This window comes from Histomonas meleagridis (genome assembly GCF_020186115.1).
Source record: "Histomonas meleagridis strain 2922-C6/04-10x chromosome Unknown contig_44, whole genome shotgun sequence".
Taxonomy (NCBI): Eukaryota; Parabasalia; order Tritrichomonadida; family Dientamoebidae; genus Histomonas; species Histomonas meleagridis.
The window spans coordinates 225,705-253,153 of record NW_027150887.1 but is presented as its reverse complement, the minus strand read 5'-3'; the positions used below and the strand labels follow the sequence as shown (position 1 = coordinate 253,153).

General features: G+C 29.3%; 5 protein-coding genes across 5 annotated transcripts; all 5 read left to right on the top strand.

Annotated features, from left to right (window-relative positions):
- Positions 1–2,950: 2,950 nt before the first annotated feature.
- GO595_006388 (Ras family protein) lies at positions 2,951–3,547 on the top strand (the record flags this gene model as incomplete). The annotated part of the gene is made up of 1 exon (XM_067919735.1): positions 2,951–3,547. The coding sequence occupies one exon, from the start codon at positions 2,951–2,953 to the stop codon at positions 3,545–3,547; it is 597 nt and encodes a 198-aa protein (XP_067773266.1).
- Positions 3,548–3,625: 78 nt separating this feature from the next.
- GO595_006387 (small GTP-binding protein) lies at positions 3,626–4,216 on the top strand (the record flags this gene model as incomplete). Its single annotated transcript, XM_067919734.1, has 1 exon — positions 3,626–4,216. One exon carries the CDS (start codon positions 3,626–3,628, stop codon positions 4,214–4,216), a length of 591 nt encoding a protein of 196 aa, XP_067773265.1.
- Positions 4,217–5,197: 981 nt separating this feature from the next.
- Positions 5,198–8,431, top strand: GO595_006386 (putative alpha-actinin; the record flags this gene model as incomplete). Its single annotated transcript, XM_067919733.1, has 1 exon — positions 5,198–8,431. One exon carries the CDS (start codon positions 5,198–5,200, stop codon positions 8,429–8,431), a length of 3,234 nt encoding a protein of 1,077 aa, XP_067773264.1.
- A 471-nt stretch (positions 8,432–8,902) lies between these two features.
- Positions 8,903–10,543, top strand: GO595_006385 (RNA recognition motif domain containing protein; the record flags this gene model as incomplete). Its single annotated transcript, XM_067919732.1, has 1 exon — positions 8,903–10,543. The coding sequence occupies one exon, from the start codon at positions 8,903–8,905 to the stop codon at positions 10,541–10,543; it is 1,641 nt and encodes a 546-aa protein (XP_067773263.1).
- Positions 10,544–12,892: 2,349 nt separating this feature from the next.
- On the top strand, positions 12,893–15,250 carry GO595_006384 (uncharacterized protein; the record flags this gene model as incomplete). The annotated part of the gene is made up of 1 exon (XM_067919731.1): positions 12,893–15,250. One exon carries the CDS (start codon positions 12,893–12,895, stop codon positions 15,248–15,250), a length of 2,358 nt encoding a protein of 785 aa, XP_067773262.1.
- Positions 15,251–27,449: the final 12,199 nt, after the last annotated feature.

Sequence of the window (27,449 nt, the reverse complement as noted above, 5' to 3'; positions counted from 1 at the left end):
TGCGTTCAAAAAAAATGTTGTTTACAGTTGGGGTGTCCCGGTTTGACGGTTTATGTGAATTCTTAAACGATGTTTAAGCTTAAATTTCTCCAAAAAGTTCACTGCTGTCTAAAAGTTTAAATTTACAAGTAATTTTCGATTTTTTCAAAAAATGTAAAACATGTCCACTAGCATAATTGTAAACTATTACATAATTATTGTTCAATCCTTCAAGTTATGGAATTGGGGGAGCAGATCTTCTTTAATTAAATTTTAAAATTTATTAGATGACATGCAATTGCAACTATTTTATATTATACAGGAAAGGACAAAATCCAATGTTCAGCAAATAATATTACAACAAAATAACAAAAAAGTTAGGTACAAAGTAAAATTCTTTTCAATTTTTTGTATTGCTTGTGAGTTCTGCTTTATCTCAAGTTTATCAAGCGAATTGATTTGATTCATTTATGATAGTTTCGCTTTTGAAAAGACTTACATCATGCACAAATTTAAACCAAAAGCGACTAAATTCAAAAAAAGTGAAAACTCCAAAAAATCATTCTATCTTAAACCAAATATGTTGACATCTATTCATATGCAATTAATTGAAATATTATGGCACAATATAATAATTCCAATTTTTTTAAAAAATCTAAAAGAAGGAAAGTCTGTTGACACTATCTTGATAAAATGAACAAAATCCAATTATTAAAAGGAACCATATCATTATATCGTCTTTTAGAGATCCTTCGTGAAGTTGAAGATCCGCAAAACACGATGCCAAGGATAAAGACAGTTGAAAAAGTCCATACGTATTTGCATCGTCATGTCAATTGATTCTATATCTCTTCAGATTCGCACAAGAGCCACAACGCCAACGATCAGAAAAAGTTCGTAAATTTGTTTGTGATTTATTTATGGATGGGAAGGAAAGTACAGCATGAAGAAGAGCAAGAAAAGAAGACTGAGTAAATAAATCATAAGATGTGATAAGCATTGTTTAAGTATAAAAATTGGATGCCTTTGGAATGAAAAAGAGATTTTATTTTTATAAAACATCGTCTTAGTAATGCGTGTTGTATCATTTTTTTTGTTTATTAAAGTAAACTTAATAGAAACATCGTTTTTATTAGATTGACAGTGAAAATATGTTTGCTCGATAATAAGAAAATTTATTAGGTCAAAAAAACATAGAAAATTTGAAAGATTAAATTTGAATTTGTATTTCAACTATATATATATATATATATATGATATTGGATATAAAGAGAAAAATTTATTTTCAGAATGAATGTTGATACAATAAAGTGGAATTTCTTTTTCTGAAATCTACTTTTTCGAAGAATTCACTTATGCACTTTTGGACTATAATTTCACCACATTATCAACTTTAGTTATAAAAAAAACTATTTGACATTTTGGAGAAAAATTTCATTTTTTCAAAACTCTTTGACCTCTAGTTTATAATCAAATATCTATGGTATTAAAATCAATATCATTTTGTTCAAGAAGTAAATTAACTAATACCGTATAACCTTTTTCAGATGCTAACATAATTGCTGTATTAAATAATTTAAATAATTACCAAATATCAACCTAAAATATCAAATTATCAAAATTAATTTCAAATAAAACAAATAAATATTTTTAGCATTAATATCAATTCCTTTTTGTTCAAGAAGTAATTTAACTATTTCTGTATGACCATAAAGAGATGCTTTCATAAGTGCCGTTTCAAATATTTTAAATAATTTCCAAATATTATTTTGAAATATTAAATTATTGAAACAAATTTCAAAGGAAATGAATCAACATTTTGAGTATTAATATCAATTCCTTCTTGTTCAAGAAGTAATTTAACTATTTCTATTCGGTTAAACCATGCTGCTAAATATAATGCTGTTTGAAATATTTTGAATCAATTCCGAATCGTGAAGATGCTTCAATAAGTGCTGTTCTAGATAATTTAAATAATTTCCAAATATTATTTAGAAAAATTAAATTACTAAAATAAACTTTAAATAAAACAAAGAAATATTATCTTTATCATTAATGTCAATTCCTTCTTGTGCAAGAAGTAATTTAACTATTTCTACAAAACCTTTTTTGGATGCAATCATAAGTGCTGTCCGAAGTAATTAAAATAATTTCCAAATATTAATATGAAATTTCAAATAACATATACATCTATCAAATATAATTAAAAAATATCTTTGATTACATTCCTCAATTTTTTTTTTTATTTCTTTAATAAAATCCATAATGACATCAGAGTCACGTATGAATTGAATATTGAAAAAGTTAATTGAGTTAAATTCTCTTTGTTTAAGCATGAAATTGTTCGCATAATCATACGAAGTGTTTCCATTATGTTATTTTTTCTTTGGTCACTTGTGTCTTTGTGGAGGAAGTTTTGAAGAAATTTTCAGAATATTCAGAATATTTGATTGTTTCACGAAAAGTTGTTGTGTCTTTTTCTCTCAAACAACTTGAAAATTATTTCTAATTTAGCGAAAATATGTTTATGCATAAAGCAAATAAATATCTTCAGCATTAACACCAATTCCTTTTTGTTTAATAAGTAATATAATAATTTCTATATGACCTTTTTCAGATGCATGAATAAGTGCTGTATCATATATTCGTAATAATTATCAAATATTATTTTGACTAATAAAAATATAAGTTAAATATATTCATGAATTCCCAAAAAAATAAAAACATCTTTTTCTATAAAATCACATTTCATCAGCATTTATTCATTTTTAAAAAAGACCCAAAAATAATTACATTAGAAAGTCAAAATTGTGGAAATTTTACAAATTAGTCAGGTTGATTAACGTTATAAATTAATTTGATTTTTGCCAGAATTGTTCCGATATTTCTCAACGTTTTTTCTGTAAGTTTCACGTACGTTAAGAAAGGCACCCCAAAATTTGTTTTAAACTCATTTTCCAACCGATTTTTGATGAAAGAAGCACTACAATTTAAATTCATAGTCATTGGTGCAAGTGGAGGTGGGAAGACTTCTATCCTAAAAGTGCTTACTGAAGGCAAGTTTGCACCAGGAACACAAAGTACAATTGGAATTGATTATTATACATATAACACAACAATAGAAAACCAACCAATAAAAATGATGCTTTGGGATACAGCAGGACAAGAACGTTTTTATACCATTGTAAAATCATATTATCGTGCAGCAGTTGGTTGTGTTTTAGTTTATGATATCACAAATAGATCTTCATTTGAACAATTGCCTAAGTGGCTTAAAGACGCTACAGTTGAAGCTGATCCACATTGTTCTTTTATTCTTGTTGGTAATAAAGTTGATCTATCTTCAAAAAGAACAGTTTCATCACAAGAAGCAGAAGAATTTGCTCGTACGCATAACCTTATGTATATGGAAACATCTGCACTTGAAAACACACAAATTTCGGAACTTTTCCTGAAATTAGGAACAGATACTCTACACAAATATATCCAAGGCGAAATCACAGCAATGTCAATGCCAAAAGAAACTGTCAAAGAAAACCAAGAGGAAGATTCAGGTAAATGCTGTTAAGATTATTGGTAAATAACTTTTCTTTTGATTATTTTCACAAAACTTACAGAGTAAAGTTCTCAATCTTATCATTTCCTAATGACAAAAAATTATGAAGCGAAAGTTGTATTTATTGGAATGTCTGGGGTAGGAAAAACAAGTATTATTTCACGTATTGGCTCAGGCGTTTTTGATCCCAACCAACTCCCAACAATTGGTGCATCATTTACTGCAAAAACAATACAAAAAGAACAAGGCAATGTAACACTAAGAATTTGGGATACAGCAGGACAGGAAAGGTTTAGGTCATTGGCTCCAATGTATTACCAGGGATCTCAAGCTTGCTTAATTGTTTTTGCCTTAAATTCAAAGGATTCATTTAATGATGCTCAGGTTTGGTATGATGAAATGGAAAGAAGTATCGGTGAAAAAACGCTTCTTTATTTGATAGGAAATAAAGCTGATCTAACAAGTGAAAGAACTGTAACAATAGAAGAAGCTAACAATAAAGCAGATAGCATGGGCGCTGTATATTTCGAAGTTTCTGCTCAAACAGGTCAAAATATTGAAGATCTTGTTGAAGATATTGCATTTCAGCTTTTGAGTAAGGATATCTCTCTTGATACCAATAATCTCAACCCTGTTCTTAAAGATGAAGATGATGAGGATCAGAAAAAATGTGGCTGTTAAAAAATTCACACATTTTCGTTATTTTGCAACAAATTAATCCAATTCTGATTTAAATAAAGTAAAAGGCACAAGTGTAAATAATGGTAATAGCAATAATATGTTTTCTTTTTTTAAAAAAAGTAAGATCATATCGTTTTTTTGAAGAAAATAGAGTTCAACTTTGACTGAGAAAAATATGATATCATAGCAAAGCTTGAATTGCAAATTAATCAAATTTCCTTCCTGTTGAATAAAAAGCTTCAAAATTATTTAACAATGCAAATCATCCTGAACTAAGTTAAAAGCAAAGAAAACGAATCTCTAAAGAAAGAGCATTTTTTAGCAATTGGCAAACACTCCAAAACAAATGATTGATCAACCATAAAACAAATAATTCATTTGAAGTATCTTGAGTTCATTTTTCCATTGAATTTAACACCATTTTTTCCATTATTTCCTTGGCGAGTTTGTATAGTTGAAAGCATATAAGAGTTTTTTTTGCCTTGTAAATAGACGATACATAAATATTCACATCACCGCTCATTCTGATGGCAGAAAAAAATTAACGGCATTTAAACTTTTTGTAATATATTTAATTAAGACCGATCAAAGCGAGCCCGTTTTTTTCAGACAAATTGGTTTCTTTAGAAAATGATTTATTTTGCATTAAAAAAGTTCAACTTTTTGTGTTATTTATACTGTCATTTTCGAACAATTTTTTTATTGAATTTGGTGAAGCGACAATTATGTAAACTTTTTCTTTTACGTACTGAAAATATTCCAAAATAAACATGAATATTGTCCACAATTCCTCTTGGAATAAATTTTATTTTATTATTGACATATAAAATGTCCTTTATTCAACGATATTATTATTTGTCAGAAAGTGGCTTTTGCTATCGGCTTTACCGGATTTCTTTGTTCTTTATCTTATCAATTTTTTTTCTATTCATAAAAACCGCTCACAATGAAAAGCGTTGTCAAAAACCTTCAATCGTAACAATGTCCAAAGACAACAGAGGCTTATTGCCACGTACATGGGAAGAAACCCAGATATCTGTATTTACAAAGTGGGTAAATGTTAATCTTAAACAAAGAAATAATCACATCGACAACTTATTCGAATTTTCAGATGGTGTCAAGTTAATCGATCTTTTAGAAATTGTTTCTCACAAAGAAGTCAAATCCAGATATCACCACAAGCCAACAATGCGTGTTCAAATGATTGAAAACTGTAATCTGGCCGTTAATTTTATTCAAGCTGAAATGGGAATTAAACTTGTTGGTATTGGTGGTTCTGACATTGTAGATAAGAATTTAAAGCTTACATTAGGTTTATTATGGTCTGTTATTTCCAAATGTCATTTAGATTCAATTATGGAAGGTCATAGAGATAAAGGACAAAGTTCACGTGATGCCCTTCTGAAGTGGTGTCAAGAATCAACTCAAGGATATCCAAATGTTGAAATTGCCAATTTTACAAATTCATGGAAATCAGGTCTTGGACTTTGTGCTCTTGTCAACAAATATGTTCCTGAAGTTCTTGATTTCAATTCTCTTGATCCTGACAACCAAGCCGAAAATGTCAGCATAGCACTTGATGCTCTTAAAGATCTTGGAATACCAGTTTTCTTAGAACCTAGTGATCTTGTAGGAGTTGAAGAGCCTGATGAAAAGTCCATCATTACACAAGTTGCCGAACTTTTCCGATTTATAACAGATGAATCCTTGATGGAAGCAGCACGACTTCGTCTCTTCCGTACACAAGCTATGAACGATGCCATTGCCAAGATGGTCAAAGAAAGCGAACCACTTAAAGATGTTCATGAGATCTTAGATACAATGGAAAAGCGACTTCATCCATTTTTAGCAGACAACGAAAAGTTTTGTTCACTTTGCGAACAATTATTTACTGCCTTATGCTCATTATATAATTTACTTAAGACTAGTCCATCTAAAGAAGAGTTTCTTGCAGCCAAAGAAACGAATGAAAAGACGAAACAAGAAATGATGGAATTACATGCGCAATTTAACAAGTTAAATTCATTATTATCAGTTAAGAATGATGAAATTGAACAAATGAAACAATACAGTTCGAAACAACTTGAAGAGAAAGAAGCCGAACTTAATGAGAAACGAAGTCAACTTGAAGAAAAGGAAACAGAACTTAAAGAAGTCAGTAATGAACTTAAAGAAAGACAAAGTGAACTTCAAGAGAAACAAAATGAACTTAAAGAGAAACAACATGAAATTGAAGATAAACAAAATGAAATCGAAGAAACTCAAACTAAACTTGAATCAAAGAAGAACAAACTTAAGAAGATAAAAGAAGATCATGAAGAGTTACAAAAGAAACATAAAGACAAAGTCAAAAAACTTAAGAATGATATTAAAGAAAAAGAAGAAGAAACAGAAAAAACACAAAACAAACTTAAGGAGACAAAAGAAAAATTACAACAACAAATTGATGAATTAAAGAAAGAAAATTCTAAATATGAAACAGAAGTACAAATGAAAGATTCTACAATCGAAGGACTTAAACAACAAATATCATTCGGACAATCAGAAGAAAGTGCAAAAGAAGCAGAACTTGAAAAGTTACAAAAACAAATTGGAGAAAAAGTCACTGAAATCATTGAACTAAAACAAAACAATCAACAAAAAGAAGATCAAATTGATACAATGAAAGAAGAATTCGAAGCATTAAAAGAAGAATTAGAAAAGATGAAAGAAGAATTAGATAACAAAGATAAGCAATCGAAAGAAGATAAAAAGAAACAAAAAGAAGAAGTTGAAAAATTAAATGAACAAATTAATCAACAACTTGAACAACTTAAACAACAAAAACAATTAATTCAAGACAAAAAGATGAAATATAAGACGTATAAAAGTGAAAAAGAAAATGAAATTGAACAATTAAATAAACAAAACGAAGAATTAAACAAACAAATTAATGACCTAAAGGATGAAACGAAAGAATTAAGGAAACAAAACGAAGATAACAATAAACAAAATGAAGAATTAAAGAAACTAATTGAAGAATTAAAGAAAGAAAATGAAGAAAACTTAAAGAAATTAGAAAAAGAAAATCAAGAAAAAATTAAATCAATGAAAAAGAAATTAAAGTCTTCGTATAACATAATCGAAGGTCTTAAAGCTGAATATGGTCATGGAACACTTAAAAATATGTCGAATGCTTTAACTCATTATCAAATGGCTGCTGATGTAGGTAATCCTGAAGGTTATTTCTCGGTAGCAAGGCTATATGAAAAAGGTCAAGGTACCACTCAAAACTATCATATCGCTGCTCAGAATTATGAATTAGCAGTTGAAAATAATCATTACGCAGCTATGAATAACTTAGCAGCAATGCATATAGCAGGACGCGGGGTGCCCAAGAACGCGGTTAAGGCGGCAAACTTATTCAAAACGGCCGCTGATAACGGTTGCGCAGCGGCCCAATCAAACTTCGCGATATTACTAGAACAAGGAAGAGGCGTTGCTAAGGATTCTGTCGAGGCAAACAAGTACTTAGAAATGGCAGCGGAACAAGGACATCCGAAAGCAATGAACAATTTGGCATATAAGATCGAATGTGGATTAGATATCAAGAAAGACTTACAAAAGGCTATTAAATTATATGCAAAGGCTGGTAAAAATGGTAACGTGTATGCAATTGCAAATACAGGTATCCATAAGAAGAATCCGAAAGATGCTGTATTATATTTCGAAAAGGCTGCTTCTTTGGGTAACCCAGTAGCAATGAATAACTATGGTATAGCTTTGGTAGAAGGTAATGCTACAGAACAAGACCTTGTTAGAGGTAGTGGATTAATCAAACAAGCTGCCGAAAAAGGTTGCAATGAAGCCTTAACTAACTATGCAACATTACTTGATAATGGAATAGGTGTACAACAAAACAAGAGAGGAGCATTGAAGCTATACAAAGCTGCCGCTGATCAAGGATCTGCTGTCGCCATGAACAACTTAGCAGTAGCACTCGTTAAGGGAAGAGACGTCAAACAGAACTTACAACAAGCAGTCAGATATATGAGAAATGCTGTAAACGAAGGAAAATTACCTTTGGCAAACTATAACTATGGAGTGATGCTAAACTTTGGAATCGGCGTGGAAACGAATACACAAGATTCGCAAAAGTATATGAAGAATGCTATCGAAGGAGGCATTGAAGCTGCTGCACGATTTATGCAAAAGGCACATAGACACTCATTTTGATTCAGTAAAAAACAAAAAAAATTGATTTTTTTTCATTGAAACAAAGTAAAACATGTGAAGCTGTGAGCGAACTGTATGAATTAAATATCTGAATTTGAAAATTTTCATAATGTTATTATTGCATGACTTACGAATCATAAAGCTTATTGCAATTCTTATAATGGAGATTTATGATAAAGCAAAAGATATTTTGAATACATTGAAAAAATATTTTGTTAAAGTTTAGGAATAAAAAGAATGCACAATCTCTGTGAATAACTAAAACCGTGATTTACATTATCATATTAATTTAAAAAAAAACTCATTTTCATATTGTACTATATAGTATTCTTATGCTATTCACTTTTCCATATTGTGAGAAAGTATAAAGTATTCAAATCTTGGTTTCAATGTGAAAACGATTGGAAAGTTATATTAAACAAAGTTTCTCAATTAGAAATCTAAGGTCGTTTCGGGTTTATTAGAATTGGAATGACTTCAACGAGACTAATTGTTAAAGGAATTCCAAAATATATCAATAATGAAGGTTTGAGAAAAAAATTTGAATCTTTCGGTGAAATAACAGATTGTAAAATTAGAACTGATAATCGTGGAAAATCACGTGGGTTTGCTTTTATTGGATTTAAAGATCCTAAGAATGCTGAAGATGCAAAGAATTATATGAATCAAACATATATTGATACATCAAAAATTACAGTAGAATTTGCTAAACCAATCGGTGATCTATCTTTAGAAGAATGTTACGCAAGACGAAGTCACAAACAAACAGATGAAGGTGATAATACACAAAAAGAAGAAATAAAACAACCATCTTATGCAAATGATCCAGAATATTTAGAATTCATTGCAACCAAAAGAGCAAACATGTCTTGGAATGAAGGAGTAACAGAAGTACTTCAAAGAGCTAAGAAACTCGAAGAAGAAAAAGAAAAAGAAAAAAATACAGAAGAAGAAGACAATGAAAATAATGAAAAAGAACAACCAATCACAAATAGGATACATGTTATAAACCTTCCGTACGATACAAACGAGGATGAAGTTGAAGAATTCTTTTCAAAATATGGTCAAGTAACTGATGTTGTCATACCAATCGACAGACAAGTTAACCGAGGCAGAGGTTATGGATTTGTTACTTTTGCATCAACAGATTCCGTTATTTCTGCGCTTCAAGATTCAATTATTTTTCAAGGTCGACATCTTAAGCTTGAACCAGCTGAGCCAGCCAAAGACGACAAAGCAGACCATCTTCCAGATGATGATGAAACATTTCAAGAAAGAAAAAAGCGTCTTCTTAAAGTTGAGAAACCACAATCTTGGAATGCCTTATTTCTTAATAAGGATACTGTAGCTGAAGCTGCTTCTCATATGTTAGGCTTCACTAAAGCAGAGTTATTAAATCCAGAATCTGATGACATTGCATCAAGACTTACATTGGCAGAAGCACAGCTCGTCAAAGAAACCAAGCAACTTTTTGAGGCCTCTGGTATCGACTTATCACTTTTTGATAATTCGGGTGCCCCAACTCGAAGAAGTAAAACTCTTATCATTGTCAAAAACTTAAAATACCAAACAACAGAAGAAGAAATCCGAAATTTGTTTGCATCATATGGCTCTTTGACTCGATTTATATTTCCACCAACTCATGCAACAGCACTTGTAGAATATGCTCGACCAGAAGATGCGAAAAAAGCATTTCAAGCACTAAGTTTCCGAAAAATCCATGACCAACCAATGTACTTACAATGGGCACCAGCGCCTGGTAATGAGCCAGTTGTTGATGATGGTAATAAAGAATATAAACATAAGAAAAAAGAAACACTAAAACAGTTAAAGACAACCACATTGATTATGAAAAATGTTCCATTTAAAGCTACAAAAAGAGAATTATATGATATTGTAAATACATATGCAAGAGTAAAAGCTATTAGAATGCCAAAGAAAGCAGATGGCTCTGGTCACAGAGGTTTTGTTTTCTTAGATTTTAATACTAGACAAGAAGCTACGGCTGCTTTAGAGAATTTAGGAGATGTGCATTTGTACGATAGACATCTTGTTGTGCAACCTGCAGATACTGGAAGAAATGTTGAGTCAATACAACAAAATAATAAGTGAATAAAATTTATAAATGTGATAATTGAAAATTTGCTTTATGCATATCAACATGATATATTTATTGTTGTCAGGTTTGGATTTGATTTTTACTGTATTCAAGAAGTATTTGTACTATATCATTATATCCTCTTTCATATGCATTAATGGCTGCTGTTCTAAATGTTTTGTATAATTTCCTAATAATGTTTTCAAACAGAAAATTATTTAGATAAATAAAATATATTATATTGAGATATCTTTAGAATTAACATCAATTCCATCTTGTTCAAGAAGTAATTTAACAATTTCTGTATTCCCAAAAAAAGATGCAATCATAAGTGGTGTTTCAAATAATTTAAATTATTTCCAAACATTATCATGAAATATCAAACAAAACAAATAAATTTTTTTGACATTAATATCGATCCCTTTTTGTGCAAGAAGTAATTTAACGATTTCTATATTACCTTTTTGAGATGCACTAATTAGTGCGTTTCGAAATAATTTGTATTATTTCCAAATATTGTTTTGAAATATATAATTATTAAAATAAATTCTATAAAAAACAAATAAATATCTTGAGCATTAACATCAATTCCTTCTTTTTCTAGAAGTAATTTAACGATTTCTGTATGACCATTTTCAGATGCCAAAATAAGTGCAGTTTCAAATATTTTATTTAACCTCCAAATTTTATTTTGAACCATCACATTAATATAATGAATATCAAATAAAAAAAAATCAAAAGTTTCACTATTAATATCAATTTCTTTTTGTTCAAGAAGTAATTTAACAATTTCTATGGAACCATTATGTGATGCACAGATAAGTGCTGTCCAAAATAAATTATATAATTTCCAAATGATTTATTAAAATATAAATAATTTAAATAAAAAAATATCTTTCGTATTAATATCAATATCTTTTTCATCTAGAAGGATATTAATTATATCAGTATAACCATCTAAAGATGCATTCAAAAATGCTTTTTGAAAAGGCTTTAATAAATTCCAAATATTAAAAAATATCAATAAATTATTTTAATAAATTTTGAAAATATTTGTAAAATTCCATTGCAATCAATATATTTATTATCATTAAGGAAATGAAAAAGTTCTTTATTACCAGAAAATGATTTGATTTCCATTAAATTTATTTTACTTGGATTTTTTTCGAGAAAATATTGTAAAAGAAATATATTACCTTCTTTAATTGATGCGATTTTAAGTGATTTATAAAATGTCATTCCTTCTTTTTCCAAATATGAAAGAATTTCATAATTATGATATAAAATACATATATTTCCTAAATCTTCCAAATCATTAATTTGTGATTTAACAATTTCGTTTTCATAAAGGTAATAAAAAATATCATTTCGATGAAAAATAATTGCTGTTTCATATGCTTTATAAAAAAATGAATTATTCTGTTCACATAAATAAATGATTTCAAGATTTCCACCTGCAACTGCATATTTACCTGTGTTTGTTACATTTGCATCATTCATAAGTAAATATTTAAAGCATTTAATTGCAGAAAAAAATGCTGCATAATCAATTAATGAAACATTTTCTTTGTTAATAAAAGAACATCTTTCATAAAGCGATGGTTCAATTGTTTGATTAAAATCGAAATTTGTTTCCGATGATATTTCTTGAAGTTTTTCGATTTCATCATTTCGAATTATTTTTGCGATTTTATTTGGATTAACTCCTTCGTTAATTAATTGTTTATGTAATTCCCAATTGTTTGTTGAAAGTCTTTCATAATTATCTTTTAATTGTTTCATAAAAAATCGTTTATAATTACATTGTTTAATTTCTTCTTCTGGAATATAACACGCAAAATATGGTTTCATTTTATTTCGAATAAGTTTCGTATCAAGAAAATTATTCTTAACCATATTAAAAAGAAAGAAGTATGATTCATAAGAGTCAACATGAAGAACAAAATTAGCAAAAACTTCAAATATTTTGGAGTTCATTTTATTTGTTTTTTCATAAGTTTCAATTTCCTTCATTAAACAAAAATATATATCAACATCATTTATTTTTATAATATATACTGAATATATCATTTGACTAACAATTAAATTAATAGAGTATGGAAGATTACTATCAAATTCATCAATAATCAAGCGAGCAGATTGTGAAATATTTTTCTCATTCAAGGAGAAAATAACATGATAAATAAATTGAAGCTTATCCTTTAAGTTTGTGATAGGCTTTTCTTCCATAAACAAATAAAAAAATATTTAAAATTTCTCTTAAGTAAAGTATTATAAAAGTGGTTCGCACGCCAAACGGCCTCATTTAAACGGTCTATTGGATTTTGGTTGAGTGGAATTTGAAAACAAAACCGCAAGGTCAGATGAAACAAATCAACCAAAACGGAATGGAAAGAGAAAAGCTGTTCTCAGAACTATCTAAATATTGCAATAAAATTGAAGACAATAATCTTGATCCACAAAATGTGTGGACATCAATATTTACAATAGCACAAAATGATACTGTCCATCTTCCTGTTCTAAATTCTCTTATCCAACAATTCATACTTAATAGCAATTACAAAGTAGATGAAACACCAATAATAAAGGAATCATTATTGCAATTATTCGATCCAGAATTTGATTTCCAAAAAAGATTAAGTTTATTGGTTCCAATTGTAAATATTCTCCAATTTTTGCCAAATCCTACAGTCAAACCAATTTTTGATGCAATTTCCAATCTGATTAAAATCCAACTAAATAACACATCAGATGTTCCAGAAAATATTTTAAATATTGTTGAAACAATTGACACATCATCTCTCAATCCTCAGGTGTTGGAAATTCTTGAAAATTCTTTATTAGAAAATCAGTCAGAATCATTTTTATTGACTTATGCACCCATTTTATCTGACCTAATTGATGATAACGAAGACCTCCTTACAGAGCTTGTCCAAACCATCCACAAATTTATTCAAGGTGACACAAATCAACAAATTTCATCATTAGTCACTCTCCGTTATATTGCACCACAGATATCCGGAAACAAGCGCGTCATTCCAAGTGATATGTTCACTCTTCTCTCATCTCATTTTCTCGATCAAAACGAAGTAATATGTTTTCGTGCACATAAAGCAATGCGAAGACTGATCGAATGCGGAGTTTTCGACGACAAACAAGAAGTTGCATTTGTAATCGGACAGTTTCCAAAGTATCCTGAGTCAAAATATCCACTTTTCTTCAAGCTTCTTCAGAGATTCTTAGATGATTACCAAAATCCAAAAATTAATGTTGTTCAAGCAATTTACAATTTTATCGAGTCCTCGTTCGATGGAAACTCTGATTTCATCAAGGGAAGGTGTCTTGAGTTATTATCCCAAATTGCGGCAATCAACAAAATTTATGTTGAAGACATCTATGAAGAAGCATTTGGTATTGCCCTTGAGTTACTTAAGACGGAAAAGCGTTGTTATACTGAAATCACCAACTTTTTCCTTGCTGTATCAAAACTATTTCCTGAGACAACTCTTAATCAGATCATTGCCAACTTACCAACACTAACAGATTCACTTGAAGATGAAGAAACTGGTACAACAAAACAAAGAATGGAAAGAGCAGAATCAATAGCAACAATTATCCAAAGTGGTTCCTGGCCAGAAATGACGTCAAAAGTTACATCATTTGCCCTTAAAACGCTTGACACGATTGTTGGCAATGAACTATTTTATGTTTGTTCTGTTATCATTGCATTAATTGACCAACTTAACGGTCAAACAGCGACCGTTATTTTTGAGAAGCTTGAAAAACTTGCTCGCAAAGCGACCGTTAGTCCCAAGTTGAACGTTATTCTCCACACAATGAAAAAGTTAATGAAGAAATTTAACATTGATTCAACAGAATTTGTTAATTCTATTATGAAAGGAGACATTAATTATTTAGGAAACTTTCCATTATATACATGCCAAGATGACAAAACCATGATTTTTTATTTTATTGCAGCTTATATTCGTCAATATCCACTTCAATCAGATGAAATATGTCGACAACTTATCGATATTATCCCTCAAATTCGATGTGAAATGACGCCAGTTGTTCTTGAGCCCATTGAAGCTGGTATCCATTGTGGGGTTATTACATTCGACTCTATGACGAAACTTTACAAATATATAATGGAAATTCTTACATCATTTGATGTAACTGAAAATGTTGAAGAAATTTGTTCATGTATCGAAATATTATCACAGATTGGGAAATCCAATCCAGGAATCTTTGATATACCGAAAGTATTTTCCATATTAAAACAACTTATATTATCCACTGATGAAGAAGAACTTGATAATTCACAAATAATATCGAAAATCATTCGATTAATTCTCGAATTATATACAATTAAAGTTATTAACATTGATATTGATGAAAAACTTTTCGACTTAGTTTTGAAAATTTTACCACTTTCGCCTGAAATCGAAGGAATGGACGACATCTTGGAGCTACTTGTTGTGGCTTTAGATGACGTACGATTCAAGAAATTCGTTGCACAGATTTTGATTTTATTTGCCGAAATGTTAATGATGAAGAAGGCGGATTTGGATGAATATGAACTTGACGCTGCACTGATCGCAAAGATGAAAGGAGCACTAAAAAAGGCCGTAAGAGAAGATAAGACATTGGAGAGACAAATAACAAAATCATTTAGAAATCAAAGACAGAAAATGAATCGTTTTAACGCAATTTTAAAGTGATTTTGAGGTAACATAAAATTGTTTTAATGAAGTTTCTATTTAAATAAACTAAAAATATTATAATTTTATTGTTTATTTTTATATAAATTCTTTGAGGCGCTTTAATTATTATTTGGTACTTGAGTGAATTATTTGGAACAGTTTATATTATAATAACTTTTTAAAATTAAATGCGATTTCTTGTATCTCGAAAATATCACCTCCAAGATAATATATGAATTAAATACTTTTCATATTTAATAATTAAATCATAATCAAAGTGTTTGAAAATAATATTATGAGATATTTTTTTAAATGAAAATAGATTTTTTTTTAGTTAATATGATTTTGGGTTCAAAACGGGGCGGTTGTTTGGTGAAATACTGCATTCAAAATTCAATACATTATCTGTTAATTGTGTTGATGCGAACTTTTTGAGAGTTTTTCCTTCAAAAGTTTTCCTTGATCACAAGCAAAATCAATTTAAAATTGGGAATTTTCTTCCGATCATTTTTTTTCTGTGTTTCAACAATATAAACGAGGGAATTTTTTGACACTTTTCAATAAAAACATTACGTTTCAGCTTTGCAAACAGCTTCCGATTGCAGAAACAATAAAACATGTTTCAACGAAAGTTATACCAATGAATTGACGAAAAGGCGGCGCGGTTGAATTTCTCTGTATCGTTTTTGACTGATTTATTAGCAAGTTTCCCAACTTTTCTCGCAAATGTGTTCTTTCTTCTTGATTTTACCCATGCATTTCTTTTGCTTATTACAAATCTCTCCAAAAAATTCAGGTTCAAAGATTTTTAGTAATCAATTATCCATATCTCAAACCTTCAAACACTTCCCTTACCTTCCTTTAGAATCCAAAGGGTTTAAATATTTAACACACTCAGTCCATAACAAAGAGAGTGTATCCATTAAAGTCACAAATTTTATTATGCAAACAGCTAATGAATCAAATACATTTAATATCATCACAGAAGAATATCAGCATCATTCCCATTTATTAGAGTTACCTATATCATATATTAAACATTATTTCAAATTCTTTTATTTGGTGTTTAATCATTTTCCATTAAAAGCTTATTTACCAACTTCAATGAATAATGGCTTCATGAAGAAAATGTTCAAATTCAATGAAACTGCTCAAGTTCTAATGTATAACTTTTTTATTTTGGGATATTTTTTATTTCATGTGGTCAAATTTTTAATTAATAAAATGAAAACAAATGAAAAGAAAAAACAGAAAAATGTTTTAATTTTTATTATGTTTTTCACAAATTCTTATGAAATATTTCATAAAGATAATTCAACACTTTCAATCACAAATTCAAATGATTTTATTGATGTTGAACAATATCAAAATATCACGAAATATATAATTATCAGTGAAAATATTTATTCAATTCCAAGTGATGCATTTTCAGGATGGCCTTCAGTTGTTTCAGTTAATTTTGGTAACTCAGTCACAAATATTGGAGGTTCAGTGTTTTATTTATGTTCTAAATTAGAAACGATTATAATTGGAGAAAATGTTACAGAGATTGGAGGTTCATCATTTTCATTGTGTTCATCAATCAAAAACATTACAATTCCAAATTCAGTTACAACAATTGGGAGTTATGCATTTGCATTATGTTCGAATTTAACATTATTAATACTTGGATATGGAATAAGAAATATTGGAGGTTCAGCATTTGGGAATTGTTATCAACTTCGATGTATATATTATTATGGAGATTCAGAACCAGAAATTCGTGAAAATGCATTTTATAATGTTTCAACAAGTGTTATCACATATTCAACATATAAAGGAAGTAAATTTGGAAATTTAGATGTTGCCAAAGACAACACAGAAGGAACATGCGAACCACTTCCAACACATTCATTTAGTCAATCGAATACATTTACTGCATCACTTCAAAGTGATATTTCATTATCATTTTCATACACAATAACAATTACATTATCAATTACACATTCGTTAACTATTTATGAAACAAAAACGAAAACATTTTCATTATATATAAATAATTCAACATTTTCATATATTGAAACAGAATTTATTTATTACAATTACACGATTGTTATTTATTCGACTTATTATAATTATTATTCCAATTTCTTTACAATGTTTCATACTTCCAATGAAAATTCACCAAATGGAATTACGACAAATGTTTTGATTGGAATTATTTGCGGATCATTTGCATTTGTTTTGATCATTGTTGGAATTGTTATATTTTTAGTGAAAAGTAATAATAAGAAAGAAAAATCGAAATCAAATTTACAATTTAAGGACACGACAACGTCAAGTACAAAGCAAATCGAAGAAGTAAATAGTTTAGTTGAAGATATTGTGAAAGAAGATGAAGACAATTGGCTATGAATAAAATGTGTAATCATGAACATTTTTAATTTAATTCTTATACAAAAATTAAGTGTTGTCATATAAAATAAAATGAAATCATATTAACAATAATATCATTTTGACTTTAAAATGTTTTGAATTATTTTATTTAAATATGAAATTTTGAATTTTATGATGTTTAAATAGTATCACTGACTTTAAATATAATAAGGTAAATATTGTTGCACAACGATCAATAATTTTGAATTATGATTGTCAATACATTAAATGTTAGCTTTTGAATGAATTGGGATGAACTTTACTTGAATTCATTATTCTCAAAATCAAAAAATATCTTTTAAATTAAAGATACAATGTAATTGATTTCGGACATAAAGAACTCCTTATATTTTGTTTATTTTATATAAAATCATAAATATTCAAACAAGAAATAGCTGAATTGCCAATGTTTTAAAAAAGTGCTAATTTTATGATGATGGAAACATCTTTGATAAATGAACGGCACACCAAATTAAAGCATAAATTCCGTTCTATAACATATATTCATTATGTTATTTAAAAGTGAATTTATAATGTTATAAAGCTGTTTCTTTGATTGTCGTCTTAAAAAATCGATAGAAATATTTCAAAATTGGTTTGAAAAACGACAATAAAACAACAGGTTTTTAAAAGTTTAACCGTGAGATTTTAAACTTTTGTGAAAGCCGATGTATAATTGGCGAAGGTCCATATATATATTACAAGCTGAAACATGAGAACCTTTCTTTTATTCAGCATTTTGATCATGATGAAACGTTTTATAACCGATACAAAGCTTATTACACCTTATATCATTCAAAAAGAAATATTACAAATACAAAACCACGAAAACATGAAAAGTATGACTTACGAATGTGATGGGGATGTATCAATTAATGAAATTATGAACAAAAAATTTCAAAGATTTAACAATAATTATAAAGTTTTGATAAACAAATTATTTTTGAATTTGATACCATATAATGAATATACAATAGTTGTACATCAGGATTTTAATAACAAACATAAAATTCCAAGAGCATATTTTTCAAACATTTTGGAAAAATACTTTGAAATTGATATATTTGTCAAAAATGGTATGTTTGATAAATCATACAATAAATTTTATGAAGATGTATATCCTATAAAACGTGAATTTTCACATTTTTTGATGGTGCGAAACGACAACGAAGAAGGACCAAACATTTTGAATGTTTTACTTCACTTAACCATCATTTTTTCAATGATATTTTCGGTTATTCATATCAAATTTTATCAGAAAAACACAATTTCAGTTCAGAAAATATTAACGACCAAATATGTATTGAAAGTAAAAGAAAAGAAAAAAATTGAAAAAATTTTCATTTCAATTTTTATTATATTTTTCACAAATTCTTATGAAATATTTCATAAAGATAATTCAACACTTTCAATCACAAATTCAAATGATTTTATTGATGTTGAACAATATCAAAATATCACGAAATATATAATTATCAGTGAAAATATTTATTCAATTCCAAGTGATGCATTTTCAGGATGGCCTTCAGTTGTTTCAGTTAATTTTGGTAACTCAGTCACAAATATTGGAGGTTCAGTGTTTTATTTATGTTCTAAATTAGAAACGATTATAATTGGAGAAAATGTTACAGAGATTGGAGGTTCATCATTTTCATTGTGTTCATCAATCAAAAACATTACAATTCCAAATTCAGTTACAACAATTGGGAGTTATGCATTTGCATTATGTTCGAATTTAACATTATTAATACTTGGATATGGAATAAGAAATATTGGAGGTTCAGCATTTGGGAATTGTTATCAACTTCGATGTATATATTATTATGGAGATTCAGAACCAGAAATTCGTGAAAATGCATTTTATAATGTTTCAACAAGTGTTATCACATATTCAACATATAAAGGAAGTAAATTTGGAAATTTAGATGTTGCCAAAGACAACACAGAAGGAACATGCGAACCACTTCCAACACATTCATTTAGTCAATCGAATACATTTACAAAATCAAATACATATACACACTCAGATTCAATTTCATTCTCAGAATTATATTCATTTAGTCAATCGAATACATATTCTAATTCGAATACATTTACTGCATCACTTCAAAGTGATATTTCATTATCATTTTCATACACAATAACAATTACATTATCAATTACACATTCATTAACTATTTATGAAACACAAACGAAAACATTTTCATTATATATAAACAATTCGACATTTTCATATATTGAAACAGAATTTATTTATTACAATTACACGATTGTTATTTATTCGACTTATTATAATTATTATTCCAATTTCTTTACAGTGTTTTACACTAATGTTAATGATAATCAAAATAATGATAATAAAACAACGATTATCATCATTTCAGTTTGTGTAATTGTCATAGTAATAGTTATTATCATATTCTTAATTATATTTTTGAAACATATTCGAAATAAAAAAGAAGAAATTTATGAAAATGATAAATCAGAAGAAAATGAAAACGAAACGACGAATACATTTACTACAGGAATAAGTAACATAAATATTGAAGAAGATCCATTTGCCGAAGATTTTCAAGAAGAAAAATTTATTGAACAAATATAATTATCAATAAATATACAATTTTTATGAATATTTGATTAACACGCCCTGTAATGATAATTTTATATACTATTTGAAGATGGATCAAGTTTTTGCTTGTTTCTCGGCCTTCTTGAAAGTATTGATTGCTTTATCAAACGGTTAATATAATAATAACTGTTATTATGATCATAATCAGTTGAAAATGTTTCCCATATTGTATACTTTATTGATCGTTGTATTACCTTTCGATGAAGTATATAATTCGATTGTCATCCCCTCTGTATTATACGTATTATGGTCAGCTTGAAGAATAACGAACGGGTTGATTGCTTATCGTCTTTTTATAACGAATTTGCGTTTTTGTGTTGAAATTGATCATTTTGGATTTAGAGGATAATAAAAAAAAACGCTAAGATGTGGGGGTGCGAATCCAGCCAGCATGGGGCAAGGAACGGATTGAATGGTTGTAAAATAACATATTGAAGGGCATAGTCCGTTGTCATATCAAGAGTTTTTTGGGAGGTGCGAATTTATTCCAGGATGGTGAGTACCTTATGTGCATTTCAGGCCGGAGACCTTTTCTGCCAAACCCTTCTGTTATTTTGGCACATGGAAGGCGGCTCCTCCTACGATGATAAAATTTGAGCCGGATTCCCACCCCCACATTGTTCAATTTTTTGAATAACAATATATTGTTAATGTCATTGATAATTCATGCGGCTTCTTCAAGACTTGGTTTGGAAACAGTTCCACTAAGCTTAGGAATCCTCCTTTTGCATTTAGTATCAATTTGAAGTTCCCTTTCACTCGTGTTTCGATTTTTCTGATGAAGAATTCGAATGGAATTTCGAACTCAACAAACTTTGTCAGCATTTTCTTCTCTGCTGTTGTGAATATGGTACTTATTATGATGTTTTGCCTTGCGGGTGGTTTATCTGTTGGGGAAAATTCAATTCGAAAAGGAACTTCATCCTTACCCACTTTTTCAATGGTAAACGACGACACTTTTGTTATCGTTGGGGGCACCTCAATTTGACACATTACATCATTCACTTCAAACTTTGATTGGAAAATTATTTCAACAAATCGTGGCGAAGCTTTAGAGACATTGACAAAGATCTGAAAGAAGTCTGTTGATGGTATTTTTGATATTCTTTCATTTATTTTTATGATTTGTTCTTTCACTTGTTGTTCAGTAATTTTAGGTATTTTAGGCAATGGAAGGATTTGTTGGTAATGGGTTCCAACATAACCTACGACCACTGTGCCATCCTCTGTAAGTAATGCAAGAAATCCAGGATTTGGTTCAATAGTTATTATATTTAACCAATTGCGGCTTTGGTTAAATTTAGTTGCCAAACTTTTTGGAAATTGATATAAATACAAAGTGTATTTTCTTTACCTGATATCAATAAATTATTACAATTTTTGCCTTTTTCGTACTGCGAAGTATACGAAAGTACTGAGATCGCACACATGTTAAGTGAAACAATCGATTTCAGATTTCCATTTTCATTCAAAACATATAACGTTCGCTCGCCAACAACTGCAATTTCGTAGCTGGCTGCGGTGACGTATTTCGTTTTGAGCTGCCAAAAGTGTATTGAAACAATTTGTTCGCCGATTTAATTATTTAAATAATTCCAATCTTCAATCGATTTATTGTCTGAACTACTGCTAAGTAAAATGTTCTTCCGATAGCCATAGACTTTATAATCGGGTGAACCAAAGATAAAAAGTTCTAACGGAGGAATGTATGTGAATGGCATTGGGCAACAGAAAAAAATATGGAATTTTATATGCGGTGGTGCCAAGTGAATTAGCAATTGTAAGAAAGCCATCAAGTGATTGAATAATGATACATTGTGGTTTCGATGGTCCATCTAATGTTGTTGAAATAAAATTATATTAAGAATGCGAAAGAGAATATGATTGTGATTCATTAAGAACAATTGTGTTCTCTTTTGATTCGATTTCATAAAGGATTAAAAGATTTGGATGAAGAACTGCAAGTGTACTTTTATCACTGAAAATAAAATTCCCATATGAAATTTGAAGAATAGGATAATTAAGAATGATTTCTGTAAATGGTGCTTGATCACTTGCTTTTGATGGAAAATAAAATCGAATAATTCCTGAAAGACTACCAACTGAAATACACGTTTGATGATCAAACAAAAAAGAACAAAATGCATCTGGACTGAATTCCTCATTAGAAATATGAGAAGATTCCCATATTTCTTTGAGTCTAAACATTTGTTATATTTTTAACGTTCTTTGCATCGTGCAAAAAATAAAAACTATAACTTTTACTTAAAACGTTTTAAACCACTTTTCTTATCTGAACCAATTTACAACAATTCATAATTACTTAAATAATATATTTGATATTTATAATTTTAATTTCAGCAAAAATTCAAGAAAACATATTTATTAAATGATATCTAATTTACTTAAAAAATATTGGGGATTATGATTGAACAATATATTTAAACTAGAATTTTTATACAATATTATTCGATTTAGTTGCTTCTGTTCGTTTCCTGTTTATGAAAAAAATAACTAAACACACAATTCCTATAAGAATAATTCCCGCTACAACAGATACAATGATCAATATATTTTTCGAGGCGCTGCTTTTATTGGATATTGTTGGTTCATCATCTGTATAATATTCTGGTTCTTCTGAAAAGTTTAGAGGAATGACAGATACGTCACTATGTACTTCCGGAGGATCCCTATATTTTATTGGTCCATAGAATTCGTCAATTTCTTCTAGTTCAATGAAAGTTATTTCTTTTAGGTCATTTGAATTCTTTTTATCATAACAATCAGGGCTAAAATTCTTTCTGTTACAATACTTTATATATGGCTCATTTTTTACCTTAAAGAGTGTTGCAGGAGGAAATATTAATATATTATCATCATTTGTAGGTTTTTTTCTTAAAATATCTTCAACTGATTTTATATTTTTTTTATTTGCATATATTTTTATAATAATATTAGCATTTCCTATATATCCAGAATTTACACAAACCTGAGTAAATGTTCTTGTTGAAACATACTCGCCAACTTTAAATTGTTCAGGTTTGAGGTTACTACCATCCTTATACGATGGTGACCAAGCGAACTCTTCTAATTTATCGAATGCTCTTTTGAGAGAGTCAAAGAAACAGTCGAATTTACTTGTATATCCAGTGTTGAGTTCAAGATCTACTTTTTGTGAAAGGTCTGGTAAATACATGTAATATGCAAGTGATTTTGCTTCATTTACTGTTAAAGGGTTATATCGGTGTTGTGACATTTCTATAATTCGCTCATCATTGTAGAATCCACCTGATGAATCAAATAGAGCATCAATTTCATTTAACTTTGTTTGTGGAACAACTTTTAATATTTCTTCAATGAGACATTTTTGAACATCTTCGTCATTCCCATGTTTTATTGCTGTTAAACTATACACCTTGTTTCGATCAGTAGTACCATCTGGATAAAACCCTTTTATTTCGCTATTTTGAATCTTAAATCCGAAAATACAAATGAAGAATAACATTTATAAATTAAAAGTTTATGGTCAAGGATACCTTTTCGCGCTAAATATAATAACGAAAAACCAAATTTTATATATATCAATTATTCAATTATTACAGCTGTTTGCTTTTTGTTGTTGTAAGTCGAAATGTTACTGAAATTAACGGTCAATAAACGGTCATAATTTTTCAAAACTTTATCAATTCATAAAGTCGAATACGTCAAAATATTTTGAGGTGGCTGTAATTATTTTTAACGTCCTCTATCGTGTTTAAATCAAGTAAAGTATTTAATTACATTGGTTACTTTACGAGAAAGTGACGTTGAAACAAACTGAGTGGGGAGATAAAAATTCCAAAATTAACAAATGAACAAAAATAATAACAAATGACCCGGAGTGCTGGTATATTTGATAGGTATGGAGCGACTTCGAGAAAAATTTTAAAGAGAATTCATTCCAAAATAAAAGTGACAAATCCATATATATACAAATAGATAAAGTTGCTAAATATCAAGAACAATTATTGGTTGAATATATAATTTTTAAATTTTTAGGGCAGAAGAAGAATTATGATCATTTTAAAAAGGCAGTTACATAAATATAAGAAGAATAGAGTTTTTAGATTATTAGAGTCAAAAGAAGATAATCAGATTTAGTGTGCAGATAAAATGCTTGACCAATTTTCGTTTGACTATTAATTTATAATACATCCATTAGAAATGGTTTTAAAATATCTTTCGACTTATATCTGAGTTATTGATCATTAAATTCGTCAGGTGCCCCAGCATTCGGGGCGGGTCGACGATAGAAATACGATAGAGCTTTTTGAACAAATTCAAAAAACTCTATCGTATTTTCATCATTAAAGTGATATCAATGTAAAAGAATTGAATAGTCGATTTACTACAGCTGTTTGCTGTTGTGTACGGAAATTCTCAAAAATCATTCAATTTCTGAGTAAACCATTCAAAAAGTGAATAATGAGAGATAAATGATCGTCATCAAAGCGATAGAAAAGTGACTGGGTTAATTTTGGTTTTTCTCGTACACCAGCTGTACGGAAATTCTCAAAAATCATTCAATTTTTAAGTAAACTATTGAATGTAAATTTCGAATGCAAGGAAGGAAAAAGATCGAAATTTGCCCTTTTCGGCTAGAAGCTACCGTCAAGGCAATCCAGCAAAGGAGAACAACAATCGACGAAGCGAGCAATCATGCCAGAGTTATCATAAATAGGGGAAAACATCTTCCTCGAATAGTGGTAACGAAAAGAGTGAGTCCAGGGACCGTTAGAAGGGCGATCGGCGATAACGGTCTTGATCAACGTATTACCAGAGGGAGACAAAAAGGAGATTTACGCCAAGAGCTCAAAGATAAAATCATGGAAATACAAAGAATATACAAAACTGGCGTTAACAAGACATTCTATTAAATAATTTCCGAATCAGAAAGTGTTCCTATGTGACAAGAAATTACACACCATATGATATACGACGTAATGAAGGAGAACAACGCCTTATCGTACACGCGACCGTTAAAGCCCGAAGAACCCTATCATTGCCGATATGAAGCATCAAATTTAAATTTAATTTGTCATACTGATCTCCATAATTATAACGGAGAATATTTAATATCTTTTATGAATGATTATTCTCGTTACGTCGTATATTGTGACGCAATCTCGAACAAATTCTCAGCAACTACAAAAAAGTGCCTCGAATTAGCAATTCAATACTGTGGCAACCGTCCATTTTCTGTGTGAACCGATAATGGTAGAGAATTCAAAAAAGATTTTAAGAAATTCCTCGAAAAAAATGGAATTAAACAAGTTTTATCAGAAGTCAAAATGGGAAATGTGGAAGATTTTGAGGTACAGCATAAAATGCAGAAATATTGAAGAACTCAGAAATTGGATACATGTTAACAACAACACAGCTCATTGTGGACTGCCCCAAAAAACCATCAATGATAGGAAGACGTACGAAACACCTCATCAAAGATATTTCTATGGCGTTAAATGGAATCCTACAATATCTTCGACATGGATAGGCGATGGAGTCGTCGTGCCATTTATTACATATGGAGCAAATTGAGTAAAACACTCAACAACAATTTTTTTAGTAATTGCGAGCGCCGGAGGCGCGGACGGTTGTGATCGTTTCCATCTGAAAAAGCCAGGCTTTTTCAGATGGAAACGATCACAACCGCAGTGTAAGTATGCGGGAAATCGAATAGTTTACTCGAGAAATGAATGATTTTTGAGAATTTCCGTACAGCTGGTGTACGAAAAATTTTAAGCATGGTTTGAATGTTTAATTGTCCAAACAAACTATTCGAATATTTCACAACGTGGATGAAAATCTGTTCAATTCGCACTTTATAAATGATTTACTCAGAAATTGAATGACTTTTGAGAATTTCCGTACAGGACACTACAGCTGTTTGCTTTTTGTTTGGCCATACAAAAGTAAATATCCAAAAAGTGACACATCTACAAAATTATTCATCTGCATAACAAAAATATTCTCATGTTTTGGAAAAGTAAATGTCTGTAATTGAGAAGTTTACAAATGCTGTACAAAATAAATGTTCATTCAATCAAAAAAATTATCTTACACCACTAAAGTAATTGGCAAAAAAGTGACGCTTGTGAAATAGAGTGTGTCGTCTTACAGAAGTAAATATCCAAAAATTGAATAAAAATAAATTTGACACAACACTATATTTGAATTATTTGTGCCCTAATTATTTTTTTGCCCTATAGTGGTACAGGTGTGATGAGCACCAAATTAAATATACTTATTCTCTCGGGTACATTTCCAGAGCACACGGTGCTCATAAACAAATAGCACCCTCTTTGAAAAAGTATCAGTACTGATATAAACGTATTTATGTAAAGCTAACAAAATAACAAAATTATCATATAAAATAAAAACAATACAAATAAAATTAAGCAAAACAAATTTATTCAATCGGAGGGAGTTCACCTTTTCGAATAGCTTCTAACCATGCTTCTTTAGCTTTGAATTTTTTATAATTATGCCCAGTTTGATTACATATTGAAAAATGCTTTAATCCAAAGATTGAGCCACCTTCTTGAACAAATTTAAGTACTTCACCTCTTCTGGGGCATCTTTTTGTATTATGCGGCTTTGAACAGATGAGACATTGACGCGGATTAACTTTTTTCGTATTTCTATGAATTTCACCTCTTCCGGCTCTAATTTCTATTTCATCAGTAGCAATCTGTTCTATTGATTCATTATTTAGTTCTTTTTCTAGAGAATCTAAAGAAGCCATAGCTTTTTCGAATTTATCCTGACTTCTACTTGCCAATTCATATAATGGTGTTCCCTTTGCCCGAAGTAAAACAAATCTTTCTTGAGAACTTAACTGTGTGATTCTATAAGTAATTTCTTCAAATAATTTTGAACCTTCATGATGATAAATAAAGTTTTGCTGATTTAGTACCCATCTGTTTGCTATTTTAATATTATATATTACGCTTAAATTATTCATTTCTAGAACATTAATTATATGTGAACATGGGATACCAACTTGTAATTGTTTATTGCAATTACAGATTAGATCATGGACCTTAAATATCTCAGAATATTTTTCTCCATTTTTTAATGTGTATTCTTCATTAAATATATAATCATCACAAAGATACAAACTATGCTTCAACA